This window comes from Patella vulgata, chromosome 1 (genome assembly GCF_932274485.2).
Source record: "Patella vulgata chromosome 1, xgPatVulg1.2, whole genome shotgun sequence".
Taxonomy (NCBI): Eukaryota; Metazoa; Mollusca; class Gastropoda; family Patellidae; genus Patella; species Patella vulgata.
Genome location: NC_065879.2, coordinates 41,655,508 through 41,676,273, shown reverse-complemented (window position 1 = coordinate 41,676,273; position 20,766 = coordinate 41,655,508). Strand labels below are relative to the sequence as shown.

At 32.9% G+C, this 20,766-nt stretch overlaps 1 protein-coding gene across 1 annotated transcript in view; it reads left to right on the top strand.

The window, feature by feature from the left end:
* The window catches only part of LOC126821554 (tyrosine-protein kinase RYK), an 80,074-nt gene extending 61,156 nt beyond the window's left edge, over positions 1–18,918 (top strand). Inside the window, exons 5-14 of the mRNA XM_050550012.2 lie at positions 6,941–7,018; positions 7,338–7,497; positions 7,757–7,839; positions 8,995–9,120; positions 9,422–9,514; positions 10,260–10,462; positions 13,281–13,390; positions 14,275–14,434; positions 14,735–14,871; positions 15,469–18,918. Coding sequence (XP_050405969.1) covers positions 6,941–7,018; positions 7,338–7,497; positions 7,757–7,839; positions 8,995–9,120; positions 9,422–9,514; positions 10,260–10,462; positions 13,281–13,390; positions 14,275–14,434; positions 14,735–14,871; positions 15,469–15,580 — 1,262 coding nt within the window. The 3' untranslated portion in view covers positions 15,581–18,918. The remainder of the gene's footprint in view (positions 1–6,940; positions 7,019–7,337; positions 7,498–7,756; positions 7,840–8,994; positions 9,121–9,421; positions 9,515–10,259; positions 10,463–13,280; positions 13,391–14,274; positions 14,435–14,734; positions 14,872–15,468) is intronic.
* Positions 18,919–20,766: the final 1,848 nt, after the last annotated feature.

Genomic DNA, 20,766 nt, shown 5'->3' with positions numbered 1-20,766 from the left:
CTTTAACTGTTTTTACTCACAGTCCTATCGGTGTTCTATGGTGTGAATTCAAAAATAAAAGCATTGAAATAATATAAGTGGTCCAAAAAGGGCCTCAATCTTTGAAAAAGTTGAAAAATCGTTAATCACAAAATTCTCAGTAGACGACCTAACTATCAGTTTCAACCCATACATTACTGAGAATTTTGTGGTACAGAACCAGGTCTGGACTGAGTACCATTCTGTTTGTCTTTATGGACTTTATGCTAAGGTTTTTCGATTTAGTCCATTGTTCGATTATATTCAATTTTGTAAATAAGATATAATGTGAAATTACCAAAGTCCCGAGGTTACATTAATGCCATGAGTCATTTATAGCTATAGTTAGTGAAATAGAATTCATAAATTAGGCAATTGAAGATCTTATTGTATTGACTAATAAGTGAACTTTGTTTCTCTATTGATCCATGTTATCTTTTAAAATTGATGCAAGATCGAATGTGACCTACACTTCTATCATCACAAAACCCAAATGACATAATCAAAATCTTTGAGATGGAAAAGACCATTTCATCATAGTCATCATTTAATCCTATTTTTTATTGAATGATTTTGAACTATTGCCAATGTTTTTGCGGTCATCTTCACAATTTGGGGACTTTTGCTCCCTGGAAGAATTAATCTGTCCATTCAATTCATCATGAAATTAGTGATAACTTGCAGTAAAGGTTTTATTTCAACAAAATAGTTGATTTATGCAATATAGAATTGATAATAATATTCTATATCCAGACAGAAAAAAGTGATTAATGGATCTTCTTTGACAGATCCCATTAATTATAATTTTGTGTCTTCTTGTCTTTGTTATTCAGATATAATTTTAAGTAACAGCATTTTTTTTGCGTGTCTCAAAGTTTAGTTTGATTTCTTAATAGTTTTAAATAGCACAAAGTGTTTGATAGATTAAAGCTAGATTGTTACTACTTTGGTTATGTTATCTAAGATACGTAAGATGATGGTGTAAAACGGCTATAAATTTGTCGATTTGAATAATTTTTGGAGCAAAATGATTTTGAATAAAAGTACTTTTAGCTGCATGTTCTCAAACTCTGCATGTAACCTTTATTCTTGTTTAGGTCTATGCAATAAACAATAAAGATTGAGGATAGTTAATCTTAACCTTAAATTAATGCATAGTTATTTGTTAAAGATAGCTAGGTTCCCAGAAAAGTATTTATCAGGTGTTTTTTTCCAATAAAAGTATGGCAATTTTGGTGTATGGAAAGTAGAAATATCCAGTCTTACTAGAAAAATACTGGATTCCCATAAAAACACTCATGGAGCGCATACAGGACAAAAATGTAAGGGTTTCCCTAATCGACAGACCAACGATCAGGAGTGTCTGCACGCGTGACGCCAAAGGTTGCACACGGAGATTGAGCGCTTGATGTACATGTTGATAAACTTTATGAAGAGTTAGACGTACAACAGTTTCTGAGTTAAAAATTAGTTATGGTCCGATAATCTGTTTGAATATCGGTAATTGACCAATAAGTGGCATATCAGGAGAAATCGGTATCGACCGATACACAGCGATTTTGCCGATACTTGAGTTGCCGATATCTGTTCAAAAAGACTCGGTAATTAAAATATGTTTTTAGTCCAAATATATCATCAAATCACCCAGTTTGTACCCGGGAATGTATCGTTAACTCTCTTTTCTGAAGATTTCTGGGAAGTTTTATTGTTGAACACAGGTATCTGGCAGTTTAATGACTTGATAATGGTTGAAATAGTATAAAATTAATAATGGCTTAATAATGTAATGTAATAGAAATATTATTATGGTAGGCTATAATAACTAATTAATTGTATCATCATATTTGTTATTAATTGCATTCTTGTGTAGGAATCACTATTGCTCTGTAGTGAATGAACAGCATGGGATATAATTTGCTGAATAACTTGCTGAGTAATTAGCTAATAGAATATTTTGAGTTATGGTTTCTTGTTACAGTGTGTATTCCCAATTGAAAAGGTGTTAATTTTGAATGATGTACATGTACATTCTGTTAAATGTTTATACTGATTTATATTGCCATACTTGGATAGTGCAGTACACAATGCTGAATTGTGTTCTATAATTAATTGGGGTTGTATTCTTTGCATGAATGATGTTATGCATATTCCCGTATTTAGGTAATAAAATTAGGTAGTATCTTTTGCAATTCTTGTTTCTAATAAGCTCTTTAGACACTTAAAGGACAATATTGGTGTCAGTCATTATCACATATATATGATATAGAACTGGTTAAACACGTTCCAAATATAATTTTAACAAATAAATAGATCATTGCTACGATAGAGGCGTTATCATGATTTCAAAAAATCGTAGTGACAAACTCAAAAGGAAAACAAGAGTTATCCTTCTATATAACTGACTGAAGTGATGAGTGATTAACAGATACATGGGCAAATATCTGCTCACTGATAATTCCTTCGAAGACAAAACGTTGGTATATGAGACTAGGAGGACATCTGACAATTCAAAAAAATAATTGACTGTCAATTTTTATACGCCCACATTGAAATGTGGTCGTATATTGTTGTCGCCCCGTGCGGCGGTCCGGCGTCCACAATTGCTTGTGGACGCTCTAGAGGTCAAAGTTAATATCCAATTGACTTTAAATTTATACACATTGTGTGAGGTCATAAGACGAAGAATCATATTGATTTTCAGCGATTTTCGATAATTATTGCCAGAGTTATGGCCCTTGATCACTTCAAAAAATCTTGTAAATGCTCTAGAGGCTAACGTTAATATATCCGAGTGACTTTAAATTTATACACAGTGTTTGAGGTCATGCGGCGAAGAAGCATATTGATTTTCAACGATTTCCAATAATTACTGCCAAAGTTATGGCACTTGATCACTTTGAAAAATCTTTTGACGCTCTAGAGGCTAAAGTTATCATACGATTGACTTCAGATTGATACACAGAGTTTAAGGTCTTGAGACGAACAAGTATATTTATTTTCAATGAATTTTTATGACTTGAACAGCTAAATCTATGATGTTAAAGTTTCGTATACTAAACGTTAGCATGGGGCAGAACTTTAAAAAAACCAAATTGTAATGGTTTTCTGATAATTACTTAATGAGTTGTTACTCTTAATCAGATTTTAATGTGTTATAAATGTTTCATTACCGAAAAAAGTAAAAATATGCGACAACTCTTGTTGACTGCTTGGGCGTATGTTTCGTTGCCTGGCAACCTATCTTTCCTTATTTGGTGACCTTCGACTACTTTTTTGAATTATCAGATATCCTCTCACAGCCTCACATAACAACTTTTGGCCTTCGAAGGAATTATTAGTGAGCAGATTAACCAATTTATTTCACATACATGTATGTGATAATGACTGACACCAATATTGTCCTTTAAGTTATGCTGGTTAAAAAAATGCTGACAATTATTAAGTTAGATTTATTTTGTTGTATTAATGGAAAGGTATGGAAAGGAAACAAGTTTAAAAAAACAGTTGTCTAGGTGAAGGGGTTTATTTTCCAAGATGGCTTAAGTTGGTGATATCTGTCTGAATAGATCTGTTAAAAGTTACTGGCTTCAGTCAGGACATGCACATTTCATCAACTTTTGGGAAAATTGGTGGTATGAGCGCTAGATGAAAAGTTCTAAACCTGAAAAGGATAGATCAATTGGGTTGAAACAAACTTGTGCCACCAACAAGTACAATCATTGAATGACTCATAGACATAGACACTTTTTGGGACCCAATGACTCTCCCTCTAATTGAGCTAGAATGTTCAAACTTGGTGTAGGTGTTTATTAGGTCAATGCCTTGATGGAGTTCGAAGATTAGCATTTTCTGCTTAGCGTAAGCAGAAATAAGCAATTTGATTGGTTGATGCTATGGGACACAATAACTTGGTGTATAGTTTCATTACATCAATACCTTGACTAAGTTCGATAATGGACATTTTCTACTCAAGGTAAGCAGAGCGATAAGCAGTTTGATTGGTCAAGACTTTGAAACACAATAACTCTCCTTCTAATTGAGGTAGAATGTTCAAACTTAGTGTAGCCTCTCATTAAGTGAATGCCTTGATGGAGTTCGATGATGAACATTGTCTACTTACGGTAAGCAGAGATAAGCAATTTTATTGGTTGATGTTTTTGGGTCCGATAACTTTGGTTATAATAAGTGAGAGCTATGAAACTCTGAGTATAGATTCATTATATCATTACCTTGACTAAGTTTGATGAGAATTTTCTGCTTCAGCTAAGGAGCGATAAGCAATTTGATTGGTCAAGACTTTGGACCATAACAACTCTGCTTTTAAAGTAGCTAAGTCTCTAACTCAGTATCATCAGAAATCTTTGACATTAAAAACAAAAATTATTTGTCAATTCAAATCAACATTGGTCTTGTGATCTTACAGGGAAAAGATGGGCTCCTGATATCCAATATTCAAGACAAAATAAACATTTTACCATTGGTACACGAATCGTGTACCATAATGCGTTTCAGCGCCATTTGGAACAAGGGACTCAAAGAACAGGGCTAGACATATTCGACAAGTCATGTCAAATGGTGACGCTATATTCTTATCTGGAGAGCATGCACAATAAATACCATCAGTGTAAACTGGAAAAACCAGACGCTAAAGATTGCCATTCACATGAGACTTCTGGCATATTTTGCCGAGCATAACTGATTAGAAATTACAGTAAAAATAGAAACGATTGAATGTAAATCTGTTTATCATTCATATTACATTTTTATATGCGTTGCGACCCATTTTTGTCAATTTCTAGGTCCCAAATATTAGCGATTTAGCTCCTTTAATTGAGGTAGAATGTTGTTTAAACTTGATGTTAATGTTCATTAGGTCAATGTCTTGACGGAGTTCAATAATTAACATTTCCCGCTAAAGCTAAGCAGAGCTAAGCAATATCTTTGACTTTAATTCTATCTGATAGAGAGTTGTGAAACTTAGTCTATAGTTGATAATCAGTTTGATTTTGAAAAAGATAAATGTGCAATTGATTAATATGTGTCATCTATTTATTTCGGGATTTCGGGGTGGACATCAGCCTCACTGTTGGCTTATAAGTAGTATTAATAGTAACTAAGATGCAGTGTTTCATTGTATTTCAAACTGGAGATTAATGAGTAACTTACTTATTTAACAAAAATCTGTAGTGAACCTTTTTCAGTATATTTTTTACTGGAGATTAATGAGTAGAGTTGATGACAGTGTAGATGTCATATTAATGAATTTATGACTTGTTAGATAAGAAATATTTATACCTGCACCATCTGTTCTTATATATAGGATGTAGAAAAACAAGTGTATTTACTGCCATTACTCCTCCTACTCTTGCTAGAGGTGTTAAATGTAAGCTTGACTGTTGACATATCTATCGTCTTCATTCTGCTATACATGTCTCACAGTTGCTTATTTCAGTTCCAAAATAAAGTTAAAATTTACTTTCATATATTTGCAATTTAACAATCTTTATATAAATTGTATTTTTGTTGTTTACTCTTTCTAGAACATCTGATACCACTTCATATTTGTTAGGAAAGACATTGTAAATTGGGATGGAGTTGGAAAATGCATGCATACTCCTGCACGGAGAATGCATGCATACTCCTGCGCCTCCCCTTAAAATATACTCCTGTGCAGCCCAGTTTAAACCCAATTGTTACATGTTCAACAAGCCTACTATTATTTCAGGAATTTCACCAAAATACATACATGTATTTTAAATGACTTTGAGACAGAACACAAATTTTATGGGAAACAATCACTGGTTTTATTATATAAGCATCAATGTTTCGACAAGTATCCTCTTATTGTTATCAAGCACATGGCCGCCTGATCTTATTAAATTTTAGGGGGGGAACGGAGGTGGCGGGCGGAGCGAACCGTTCTGCAGGGGGTCTGGGGGTCCCCCCCCCCCCCAGAAAATTTTGAAAGCAGGATGCCTGAAAACGCTATCTGAGACCATTTCTGAGCATTCTGCTGAGATGAACATACCGAGAATAAATTGTCGTTTTTGAGCGAGAATAATCAATACGAATACGGTAAAAAGTAGTTATGAGGGCTTAGAGTGCAGGCGGACTGATTATATTACAAAAGCTAAAAATATTTATTATTAAACTTTAAAAATATAAACAGTAAACCACAGATGATATGGACTGATTAATCAAAGAAGTCCTCGCAATATAGGGATATAGGTAGGCTACTAAATTGCCGGTCAAGGATGAAAATGTGATGAATAATTTCTCAAGTGGCCAGCTCTGAGCATAAGCTGCTGAGGTCATGAAGAGATCATTCTCAGATCTGGGTTACATCAAAGCCTGGGCATTTTTGAACCAAGGGGAAATATCCTCAGCCTGAAAATAGGACTCAAGTTTTGGGAGACGCTGACAGAGTACGGCGGGCGAAGGCATACGCCACGTGCGCTACAGGCGCGCATTTAGCAGGGATCTTGGTGCCTCTCCCGGAAGATTTTTTAAAATTAGGATGCCTCAAAATGCTATCTGAGACCATTTCTGGGCATTGTATATCGGCATGTTCGGAAATATAGGCTACATTTCCCGGGCTGAAAATAAGACTTTTGAAATTTTATCAATGCGTTTTTCTGGGGGGGACGAGGCATATGAAATCCCCCCCAGTGAAAATCCAGGGGGGGACATCCCCCCCGGGATCTGCGGCCTTGATCAAGCAAATTAAGATACATTAGATGTTGATATATCGATACTTATGTAATAAAACCAGTGATTGTTTCTCATACAAATTCAATTAAAATACATTTTATGGTCAGTTATTGTAACAATGAGTTGACATTGGATGTTTTTGTATCTTTAGACACTCAGGACTAATACGAAAATCAGCATATTCAAAAAATGTTTTGATTTTATTTTTCAGCTGGTGTGTGGGCCAAAGATTTGCCTTCTTCTAAACATGTCATGGGCAATTTCTCTCAACAAGATCAACATTTCCAAGGTAAGATTTTGTATGAACTAACTAAATTCATTTGGGTCACCTATTTGGGTTTAATTGTTTAAACAATTTTCACAGCATATTACTCTATCATCAGCCCAGTCAAAGTATTACTTTTGTCTAGATAGAATACACTTTTTGTGAGTCTGTGATCTTAAAATTTTGTTACAAGCAGTCAATTTGTTAAAAGTAGCCAATCAGAATATTCATAATATTTTACCAATATCATATTTGGTAAGACTATTAAAATGGTCTGAATATTTGCCTATTCATCCGGAAAATTGCAACATACAAATTTTATTCTTCTTTTTTTTCTTCACAGATGCTAGTCGTACTGATAGTTTAACTACATCAACTCATATTTTCTACATTGCTGTTGGATGTGCTTGTGCTCTTATATTGCTTATTGCTTTAGCTGTAGCAGTTTATTACCTCAATTCACAGAAGAGTGCAGATCGTTATTCTAAGCGAATGAATTACTAGTAAGTTCATCATATAATAAACTGTTTTAATTTAAACATGGATAAATTGACATTAGATATCAAACTCTCTATTTTTTGCCCATTAAGTAAACATTTTTATTTTGTAGAAATAAATGTTATCTCAAGAGATGGTTTGACTTTAATGAGATTTGAATCTCTTTTTTAATCAAATTATGTTTTATTGATTGAGATGAAATTTTGCGTAGATTTTAATATCTTTTAGTAGGCTAACGCTAAGTTTGATTATATTTTTCTTCAGTGACAGTAGTAGTTCTCAAGCATTAACAGCCCAGAGTCAGACATTTTTACGACCAGATACACCAAACAATGCCACTGGAGCAGGTAACTTTCAATACAACTTTCTTTCATGCTGAACTACTTTTATTCAACATGTGTTTGTTCATCATAATAATAGTTTATATTGAAATTATTCTGCGATTGCACTAGATGGAAGTTGAGAAAGTTAAATCAATGATTTCCTATTATTTTCCATTCCCATGCCTGATACCTAAAGTATAGTGTTATCTCTGAAAACTGATAATTACTGTTTTCACCTTTTACAAATTCTAGACTTTGAATGATGCAGTTTTATGTGCTGTCTGACACAAATCATTTACAAGAGAATTTGAAGACTATAACAGTATAACAAAAGTTGATACTACTTATTTAGACATCAAATGGTTTTGTGCTAATGATGTTATTATCACATGGTTACATTTAAATTATTCACTTGTTATAAAATATTTGTAAAGTTCTGTCTGGCAGAATTTCTTTAAACTATTAAAAATCAATTGATCAATCTGTATTTCTGATTGTATTTACATTTGTACTATGATACTATACAAGTGTTTGAACGTATCGTTCTATTTGAATAGTCGAGGGTGTCAGATAATTTGTCTTCTAAACAAACCTGTCTCTTTCTCTATGTGACATTGTTTACTATTCATGTGTTTATATTTGTGTTTTCACTGTAAATAAACAAAACATGTGGGTTACTGAGAAAGTTTGGAAACGTAAACAATCAGAACTAATAGATGTTATATTGTTTAGAGGCCAGTCATCGTCACCAGACAGGTGTCACAGTTCTAAACCTCATTTGTCGCTTCCTAGTCAATTTCAAAATATAATTAATTATTTTGTTTTTGAATTTAGTACATATAGCACTTAATTTAGTCCAGCCTTGAAATCATTTTTGTACTGTTAAAAAAAATGTTAGAACATTATGCTGGATGATGTAGCTATTAGACACATTACATTACGGATCATGATGGATGTATAGGAAATTTATATTAAAAAACTTTTTAACAGTAGTAATATGAAATACCTAACTTTTTATACATAGTTTATCATTCTGCTACAGAACAACTGAATTATAAACAACTTTATGTATTTGATTATAGGTTCACCTAACTCATAACTGAATTATATCCAACTTGAATTGATTTCAGGTTTGACTAACTAACAGCCAATATAACCAACTTTATAAATTAATTTCAGGTTTGCCTAACTTTAGACGTGGTATATCTGCTATTGCTGAATTAAAACCAACTGATGTTAAAGCTATATTAAATGAGATAGCTATAGAAAGAAAAAGATTATCATTAGGAGAAATTCTTTTAGAAGGTAAGAACATAATCTGACATCATAATCTATTCATCTTTTGTAGTAAGTGATAGCATGTCTCGAGGGAAAATACACTAAAAAAATTAAGATTCTTTTTATGGAGTAGCTATCAATGTTGTAGACCACATTATGTTCAGTCATTGCAAACATGGCTGAATATTGTTCAGATATCAACCCATTGCTATCTGTTTTTTAGAGAAGTTTGCAAATTTTTAGTTGACATTTGCCCAATGGACATAATAGTGCTGAACCATTATGTACTGAATGATTTAAAAATAGAGTATATAATTTTGTATTGTAGGTACATTTGGTAAAATATATCATGGTGTATTAGTTGGTGAAGATGGTAATGAAATATCCACAGAACAAGAAGTTTTCATTAAAGCCATTTCAGGTAAAGATTACATTTTAATGAGATTAATGACCAAGATTAAAAGTTGGATAGAGTTTAAGATTGTACACAAACAAAAGTACTTTTATTTTTAAAAAAAAACCCAATAAAATTCTGGTCCCGAAATTTTTCAAATTAATCCATTCAAACCAAGTTATGGCCATTTAAAATAAAGCTTGCACTAATTTCTTTATTCGGGTAAAAAGATTTATTCAGATTGATCAATTCTGACTTAAGTTTTTGTTGATTTCACAATACCTTCTTTATGTACCTTTGTTAAATATTGAGCAATTTTATTTGTTTCGTACAAGCCAGCCCTTCATTTATGGAGGTTTTGTTAGAATCAGATGTGTGTAATTATAATAATTACAGTCTTTACTTTAAAATAGTATATGTTTTTTTACTTTTGAGATATATATATGAATGATCTGGCTTATATATCTTAAAATGTTGTTGGCATTAACATTAAACATTATTAAAGTTATTATTTTCACACTTATATTTTTGAACGCTATTTAACTGGCATAACATATCTTTATATAATTTTTGCCATGGCAGTTTTCGATTGTTTGTGTTACGAAATATCAAGAATGTGCGATGGTATTTGGATTTTCATACAAATTCTAAAAATCGTAAATTTCACATATCTTCAGGAATAAATAGTTAGAATTTAATGCTCTTACAAATGCTAATTAAATCTTGCTTAACATTTAAATCAATGAAAGCATTTGAAATATATTTTTTCCAGATCAAGCAAAAACTGATCAAGTTCAATTGTTTATGACTGAAAGTAGCCAATTAAAGGGCTTGGTACATCCAAATATCAATCCTGTGATTGGGTCGTGTTTAGAGGACGAGAGCCAACCAATGTGTATTTATCAGTATTCTAATGAGGGCAACTTAAAAAAATTCTTACAGAAGTGTCGAATGTCGGAGTGTGGTTCACATTATGTAAGTAGTCAAACACAATCGATCCTAACCAGAAGTCAAATTAAAGAGTTCAGTCGACAGACTCAGCAAGTGGACGAACCTATTAATAAAAAATAAAAAACAAAAATTTATAATCGAAAGTAGTACAATATTTTACCCTGCCTCAAGCCAGTCCCTTTGTGTTAAAGAGACATTATCACTTTCAAAGTAACCCTAAACTTACCTAATTTTCAAAAACCCAAGCTATAATATGTAATAGGCCTACTCATAAATGACATCTAATCTATACTCCTGGGTTAGCTGCAAAATCAAATCAATCAAGTGTTAAATGGCTATTTAAATGAAAACATAGAATACTATTTCCTGCTAGAAGGTATTAGGAGATTTTGAATAATTCAGATTTAAGATATCTTCATTTATATCCTACAGTGGACTCTTGTCACTTCTGACATCTGAATAATACTACAGCATCTTGTGAAATCCGTCATCATTTTCATGTCCCGATTTATTTCATTATTACTTCTACTTCAACCCAAAAAGTTTTGAGTAGTCCGGATTCTGAATATTCCGAATTACGACATCAATCAGCAGTCCCGTCACATGATTTGTGATCAGTTAACATTGAATAATCCGGCCTTCAATCTGTGGGCGTTAATCGACAAGCAATCACCAATCAATTATCTGTGAGCCTAAAACAGGTACCAGTCTTTGTTGATTACCTTGATAATTTTATCTTGTAAGAGAGCGCTTGGTTTTTGATTTAAGTTTCTCACATCAAATACAGCAAAATTATATATAAATTGCTGAGATGAAGAATCACTATCATTATAATATTGATTGTCCTGCAAAGCGTGCCCGTACAGATTTGACATTGGATGTCATTCAAACAGCATATTATAGCATATTTTGAGAAAGTTTCATGACCTACACAGAAGGAATTAGCCGTTAAGTATTTAATTGGCCATACCACAGTATCCAGCATTTTAAAGCGAAAAGATGAATTCAAACAGACGTTTGCCGATAACTTCGACAGCAGTAAGAAATGATTTTACTTGAACGCTAAGTTTGAAGACATCAACAAGTGGTTTAAAGTGGCTCTCACACTCTGCCGTGTAGGCCTACCGTGTGCCACCGTGCGCGAAAATGTCTGCGGACGGTGGAGAATGGCGAGGGCACACGGTGGTTCGTTATCAAAGCGGGCAACACGTTAATAGGGCGTTGGCGCTTATTTACACCCGGTGGTAAACCGTTACAGAACGGTGATGAACGAGCAAAAAAAAATCCACCGTCTGCAACGGGTTGTAAGCGGGTTGTGAACGTGTCATGATCGTATTGATACCGTGCCACCGTCTTCATAACGTATTCATACCGTCCTCATTACAGTGTTCATACCGGACTGCCAACGGCTGTTTCCAAAGCGGTACCGCCTGATTCTGACGTCGCCGCCTCCCTAACGCATGGGTAACATCCTGTTAACGCCTTGACGTTCCCATAACGTCCTATAACGGGTCCATAACATGTCCTTACCTTCACAGTAGCATCATATGAACGTGCCATTACCAACAAATTTACTTTTGTCACCGTGTGCCACCGTTTGTCACTAATTATTGGGTATATTGCCTGTAGATGTTTGTGCTGCAGCAGGAATTTGTAAATTTTCTTGTTCTTGTTCTTGATCCTGATCCTGAGCCTGAGCCTCAGCAGCAGTAGGCTGTTCTTCCTCAGAACTAGAGGAGGTCTGAGCCTGAGCCTCAGCAGCAGTAGGCTGTTCTTCCTCAGAACTAGAGGAGGTAGGAACTTCTTCATCAACAGACACATCAGAGACAATAGAAGGAGGTTTCCTCTTGGCCCTCTTCTGTGGTGGTGCTGATACATCCGCTGCTTTGCTTCCACGGCGTCTGCCTGACCCCCCCCCCCCTAGGCTTACCCTTCTTGAGTGGCATAATGCAGTAAATATGTGATCAAAAGATGAGGAGAAGTGTCGTGGAGTTTCCTTGAAGAAAAATGGAGAGCGGACTGACCGTTGCCATTCAAATCGGGGTATTTATGGTAGTCGGGGACTCGCTCACAGGACGCTCCGAGCGGTGAGGGGACGTTAAGTGACTTGTAGGTGGCTGCTACAAACCCGGTGCACACGTTCGAGACCCGGTATGGGCCCGGTATGGAAACGGCCGAAATTTTCAACAAAAGTCAATCTGGGCGGTGAAGACGGTAGAAGCATGTTCAACACCCGGTATGCGCCCGGTGAGAACGGTCAGAATATGGCAACGAAACGGTGAAAAGATTAATTTTTTTTGCGGCCGGGGACAAGTTCGCTCAAAACCCAACGTTCTGCCAACGTTCTGGACTCTGGTTTTTTTTAATAGCCCGGCAGGTGGACGGTAGGCCTACACGGCAGAGTGTGAGAGCGCCATAAGGGCGTGGACAAAAACAACCTTTCAGTCAATTGGTCGGCCAATAGTTTAGGCTATTTATTCGTCTTGGTGTATCTTCTGACGACAAAGATGGCGATATACCGCTTGCAAAACTAATCGAATCCTTGGTACTTTCTTCAAATACAACAGAAGGAGATTTTATCAATTTCGACAATGGTTTCTGACATTATCATATTTTAAGTTCTGAGTATTCAAGGGTGCATTATAATAATACTTCCGGTATATGAAGGTACAATGATACTTACGGTATATGAAGGTATAATGATACTTCCAGTATTGAGGCAATTGAGTATTCCGACATGCTGTGTAATCCAACATATTGTATCGATCCTGTACGATGTCTAAATTGACAGTTCACTGTATATCAAGAAACAATGTTATTAATTTATATATTTTATTTGTAGTCTTTGTCAACCCAGCAATTAGTTTATATGGAGATACAGATTATTAGAGGTATACAGTATCTACACCGTAAAAAGATCATACATAAAGATATTGCTACCAGAAACTGTGTGTAAGTATTCAATATTATTATTATTATCAGATAATTATAATAATTAATTATCTATTATCTTAAAAATATTCTGGATCACATACCGCGAAGGGATTTACATTATGACACTAGTATTTCAAGGATAATCATACCATAAATATGTTGAAACTCTACTGATTGATCTCTATTTCTTAGTGTAAGGTAATAATAAAGCAGAAATGAAGTTTACACAGCACACAGTTCTATAACTGAGGAAAGATTTGAGTGAGAATTTCTAGCCTTTACCAAATATGAAACTAAATGCCATCTTTTGCTTTAGTACAAATAATATCTCTGAAACACATTAGGCAAGAACATGATACTAGCAGTAGTTTCATTTTAGTTTTACAAGGTTCTTAAAACAATTGTTGAGTTGCCTAACGTGCATGTTTTTAAATTAAATTTCTTGTTCCAGCTTTCTTTTAACTTTCGTAATAAAAGTAGTCTTGATTATCCTGGCCTGTCAATGAGACGGAGAATGGTCGGTAGACTGGTTAAGTGGGACTAATTTCAAAACAAGGTCATGTAACCCGGATGTTATGGCCGACATGCGTAACCATTTTCCAGTCTATTATTTATGGATGGTTAAATGGTCATAGCTTACATTACTGTTTATTTAGTGATTATAAATGTGCGAAACTGATTTAAGGCTTGGTATATTTATAAATATTGTGGTGTAATTTTCAAGATATTTGGAGATATTTATTTATGGTGGAGCACCCTAACAATTTATAGACAATACTTATTTGTCAATCCTGACATTTTTCCTATGTATGATAATTATACATATCCTATTGTTACCTCGCCTTTATGTCTTGTTTGAATTCTTTATAAATATTAATTTTGATATGTATTTATATTTACAGTGTTGATAGTGATCTTGTGGTAAAAATAATGGACAATTCTTTATCCCGTGATTTATTTCCGGCTGATTATAATTGTCTAGGAGATAATGAAAATAGACCCATAAAATGGCTGTCTATAGAAGCATTACAAGAAAAACGCTTTTCACCAGCCAGTGATGTGGTATGTACAAATAATGTCGACTTTGGTACAGATCTAAAAACAAGGATTTTCAGAGTCCATGTTTAAAGCTTGATGCCCCATCGAATGGCCTTATGAAATTAAATAGAATATTCTTATCCAAACAATTTGGTTGACCTACACATGTAAACAAACAAGAAAATAAATTTTTTGTTGGCAATATTTATTGCTGAGTTTTAAAACAGTACAGTTCTGTTTAGGAATACTGTCCCGATTAGGAATACTGTCCCATCTCCCTGATGTCTCAAATTGTAAATGGTATAATATGTTTATTTATTACAGTGGGCATTTGGAGTTACTATGTGGGAATTAATGACAATGGGACAACAACCATATGCAGATGTAGATTCATTTGAAATGGCATCATATTTACAGGAAGGGTATAGAATAGCTCAACCAATCAACTGTCCAGATGAATTGTAAGTTTGCTATATTTATAACTTATCCAGTATCCAAGAAGTTAATGATCAGTGTTACATTACTGATTTAGTTGACTTGAAAATAGTCAAAAGAATAAGTATGTTAATCTCACCTATATGCCATTAAACAAACTGATTATTGAATTGTATGACAGACAGTAATGTTACGCTGTCTACTGCTTGCACTTTCCACAATCTTAACCTTTGCAAACATGGCCTGACTAACAAATCTTACAAATGCAACAATTGCCAAATCTTTAAGTTGCCAAGTCTGTAGAATTTGGTTGGAACTGGAATTTGGAATTCTAAAAAGTTTACACAGAAGTGTTACTGTGATCAGTACAATTTGCTTGCACACTCTGTTCCCAGGTGCATTATGACACATATCTTTGTAAATACTGAACCGAATTGAACCAATTTTTTTACTTATATTGATTTAAAGATTCAAATTTCTCTCTTATGAGCAGCTTTATGATATGAATATTATATTAGTTTCAAAATGACTTTAATAAGAGTGTTGATGAGTCTCATTAAACCTCATTTGATTTCATTCCATTTTACCAGATGAATCGCTAAATATTCATTATTTATTTTCAGATTTGCTGTCATGGCGTGTTGTTGGGCAATGTCACCAGATGAACGTCCCAAATTCTCTCAGTTATTAGGTTGTTTACAGGACTTCTACACGGCACTTGGTCGTTATATTTAATAAGTTGACAATCTTTTTAATTATTATCGGTTTTAGTGCTAGAAACAATGTAACTATTTAAAGATAATTGACAGTATTGTGTATAAAGTGTACAGTGATCTCTTGTAGATAAAATCTTCTTATTAGTCTCCATGAACATACTCCAGATACCCTAATTCATTGATGAATCACAATTTACAAGTTTACAAACAACGAGATGTGCCATAGAAATCTGGAAAGTTTTAATCCTCGGACAATGTGTTCAGTATTGTTTTTCACCTCTGAAAAATGTTTTTACCAAGAAAAGTATACAGTACCTCACAGAATCAAATGTAGTTAAAGAATATAATCAGTAACTATGACAACAAATATTTTATTCAGCAGAATTGAAGATCAGAGCCAGAAAGCAAATGGATAAACAATATTTTTAAAAAAATGAAAATTTACTTATGTAGAAACTATTACAAGACGCATTAAAGAAAAACTGGTGTGCAATATATAAATAACATTAAGTTTTATAAACTTTAGAATAGTGTTGTGGTTCTGTAAATATGAGACAGACAAACTAATATAGTTAGGCCTGGAAGCTTTAAAACTGTAGAATAAACTTGTGTCTATTTCCACTCTGTTTTGATGGTCACATAAAGTGGTCATTATTCAAATATTTGAATCAAGTGAACTGCTCATTCTTCCGATTTTGGTACATTTCTGTTTTCTGATCTTACAAATCTTATCTATTTTTCTTTTTTGGGGTATATTTTTAAATATAGTTAATTTCATTTAATTAATACTATTAAATATTTCATAACAGAAACAAAATCTGATCAAGGTCCATTAATTGACATTGAATAACGAATACTATAAAAATGGTTTGAAGAGCCAATGAAACTATTTGAATCATAATATTCATATATTTGTATAAGAACTATATCGCCTTGCTAGTTACATTTCTTAAAGTTATATTAATTAATTAGTGTATTTTAGTGTTTATTTTAATTTACCTCAAATAATACTTTGTATGCTGCTTTCATGGTTTACACTGTATATAAACGCCAAAGAAAATTGTACATACAGCTTGAACATCAAAAACAATATTACCATGTGTATGGCCAAAATAGTCCCCATTTTATTATATCTAATTAGTGCATTGATACTGCATTTAAGATGTATACTGTATATATAAGTATTGAATATATAACATTATAAATATTTATTAATAACCTATGTTATTACAACATCTTTTACAAATGACCATAAAATGGTAAATAAATAAGTGTTGCCTCGTATATCTAATATCTACATGCATTGTACCTATTGCTATTTAGTATAGATTTATTATATAAGGTTACTGTAAAACACGAAACTGATGTCAACATACTGATGTATTTCTATTCTGTAAAATACTGTACCATTAACAAGATAGTTCCACAAGTAAATCAGCATTGTGGTCAATCAGAACACCCATCCAAACAACAAACTATTTTGTTTATAGGTTAATCAATGTCATAATTAATATAATAACAATGGTTTAATTAGCTTTATTTAAACTGGTTATTACTTTGTTCAACTTACGTTACAGTAGTTTCCCAGTTGTAATTTTAGAAAAGAAGATTTGGTGGGAAGGATTTATTGCAGTATGAGTATGCATTAATATCAACCCTTGCAGGTCACATTAGTTTCATGATACATTAGTTTCTTGTTTTACAATATTTATTTAATTAAGGCACTAGTCGTCATTTGCATTTTTCGGAAAATATATAATTTTGTTCATGGTTTAATCAAGCTAAAATGTACTCCGATTGATTATCTAACATTGAATTAAGAAAACAAATATCAATGGTAGATAATCTCTTTGTTTGGAATCCGTTTGAATTAAAAAAGGCCCATTGAATTATTTTAGCAAAGCTTGGTTTTACCATAATCCGATTTATATGGTCTAAAACAGATGCTGAATGATGACAAAATGTTCAATTCACATATCTATGTAAATACTGGATGAAATTGAGCCATATTTTGACTGATATTTCTTTCAGAAAATCAACTTTCACAATATTGTACTCTACAAGGGATTATAAATCTATGAATTGAGAATCAAAGACTTTAAGCTTGTCATATGTCGACCCTACAACTCTATCAAACTCAACGATTTTCCCTGCAAGTAAATCTGTTAATGTTTCTTATTGGCTAAAAATGATGGATTCAGTAATAAAGGGACTATGTTGTTAAAGAGTGAAGAAAATAGATGTTGAGCTTACACTATGTCATTTGCATACAATTGTTAAGACTTTAGAGGTTGTCTTGATATTTATTAATCGATTTAGTTGTTAGGTTGACATAAATGTATGGCCATTATGGGTCAATCTGTATTAAAGAATGCCCTGGAAGAATGACAGAATCTAAATATATGGATGAATAAAATCTGAGTGGTGCCTGATTTATTGATAATCTACTGTTGTAGATGGATGAATGAATTGATTTTAAAATCAAAGTTGATAGAATATTTGTTGAATATGGGATATATGAAGGAAAAATATAAAAGGATATATGAATGATCTTGAATGAAGAAATTTTATGTGTGTATATATCAATTATGCTTTTAGTAGTTGTTATACATATTTATGCAATTTAGAAGTTTTGTTGATGCAATTGAAATATTATGCATTAATTATTTTATGTGTGTGATGTGATTGTACAAGGCTTTAGTGTATAGATTATAGTATTTAGAATATGTAAGTTTTTTTTTTACATACAAGTATTGTATATTATACCAAATATATTACAGCGCCTATGAGATTTCATTCTGAATACCTCACAAGTTTCTCATAATGTGTCATTATACCATATCACTTGTCACTTTTAAATATGAATAGATAGTAATGTTACAGTATTATCTTGAGAAATACTCTATTTACAAGACTGCTTGCTGACTTACATTTACTAACCTAGTTTGTCAACATGAAATATAGTTAATTAATATTTAGGGATAAATATATCTGATCTATTAAAGATAATAGCATGCAACAAAACATTTCATACAAGTACCCTGAAGAAATGAATTTAAATTGCTTAAGTGAGTCACGGATGCTACAATTCCCTGTAATACACAGCAATTCCTATGATACAAGAAGATTGTTTTGGATCCAAGTGGAATTGTTTTTAAAAAATATGATAAGAATGCAGCTGATGACATCTGATCTTCTAAACCTACCCCAGTCTCAGACACTATTACTCCCTAGTATGCCTTATGATTCCTTATAATTTGATGTTGTTTTCTCATATCTTGAAAGGCAGCTCAGTTTTGAAAAAAAAAAGATTCAGTTACACTGGTAAATGGTTCCTCTTTTTTCTTTGAATGGTTTCATACAGTCATGAATGGTTACAAAGACTGGGTCACCAAGACATCTGATAGTAGCATAATGTTTCAAAAGGACTTCCTGTTGACCAAAGCTATGGTTGGCAAATGTAAACAACAAAAGAAAACAATAACAATTGATGCTAGTACATGTATATAGATGTTAATAATGAGACATGTGTTGCTTAGTCTGGATGTTATTGACAGTGTGTATTGGTTGTATAAATAGAATATATAATTGTAGATATTAAATGTCTTTTTATAATGTAACTTTAAATCGTGGCGTATTTATTTCATTTCATATAAAACCTAAAACTATGCACTGATAAAATTAATTGATTATGGAAGTTGTCCATGTAAAATTACTAGAAAAAAGTCTTTCAATGATTTTTTGGATAATAAAATGGTTAAAATTAATGGTATGTGAAATCTAATATTTTTTCTTCCATAAATAATTTGCTCTTCAATACTGTATTTCATAAAACAAACAATTTAAATATTACAATAAGATGTAAGCTTATTTCATTTTGTTATTCATTTGCTATAAAATGCCTGAGTTGACCCTAAAAATCTCTACATTTTATTTTCATTCTTTTTCCATGCATATAATTTTCATTTTGAAATTGTAACGCAAATGTCATGAAAAATTATCATTTAATTAACATTTTAGTCTTGTTTTTCAGTAATATGTTCTTGATTCTAGTCTTCTGGAAAATGAAATTAAAATACATGTAACATATTTATCAATGAAAATTCAGCAGAAAAGAACATGTTACCTTCCGCTTGTCATTGTTAATCAAAGTTTGTAAAGTATGGTATCATCCTTAATCGTGAAGACAAATATTGCAACAGATTCAGTATATTCAATATAGAATGGACCATTATTGTCACCCTGAATCTTGCTTTAGTAATGTAATCTAAATTTACAGACACCATGCTTCATCTAGAGCGATGCTTTGAAGATAAATTTTCCAAAGCAAACATAATACCGATGTATAAGATGTAAAAGGGATTTTAAATATCATATTTATATTGGTTTACTCGTACATAACTATTGCTTAACTAATTATGCTTGTTATTTATATTTGTACATTTTTATTTATAATGTAATTAAACTCTGTACAGTCATTATAAAATACAAGTAAACAATAACATTAAATGTCTAATTATACTTTGATTATTTTGTTGTTTATTAAAACAATCTGAGATGGTGATCTTCGCTATACAATAGTCTATGGTCTCCATGCCAAGTGATAATCCACTTTTTATGGAATGATAGTCTCCATCGCTCTGTATAATATGGTGATCCTTTCCATACGAAATGCCTATCTGATTGCCTCCATGGAATATAGCGGTCTGCTTCCTTAAGCCTGGTGCACACTACATGACGACATAGGCGATTTTGGTCACATGTCACATGAGTCATGTGACATAACCACACACAAGGTTTCCCGGAATTTGTTTCTGTTGCATGAATAAGTGGCTCGGGTAATCTTATTTAGGCTTAACTAATTGAAACCCTCCTGGGCTTATTGGTTGTCTCGTCTTGGCTGTTTATTTGGTAATGAGAGGATTAGTTATATTTAGGATTCTTTGGAATATTTCTGGACTCATCCTCATGTAGCCTGTTTTCTATACACACAAGAGTCACCCAATTTCAGCTCGTTACTTAGAATGCTATAAACGAACTGCTCTCGACCGGCATTGTACTAATACGGCTAGGCTGCCGCCTGATAGCATCTACAAAACAATATTAATTGAAGTATTCAACGACACGATGATGACTAAAATGCATTTAGGGGTCTCAGAGTTGTCGCATAGTGTGCACCAGGCTTTATGAATGGGTGATCTCATC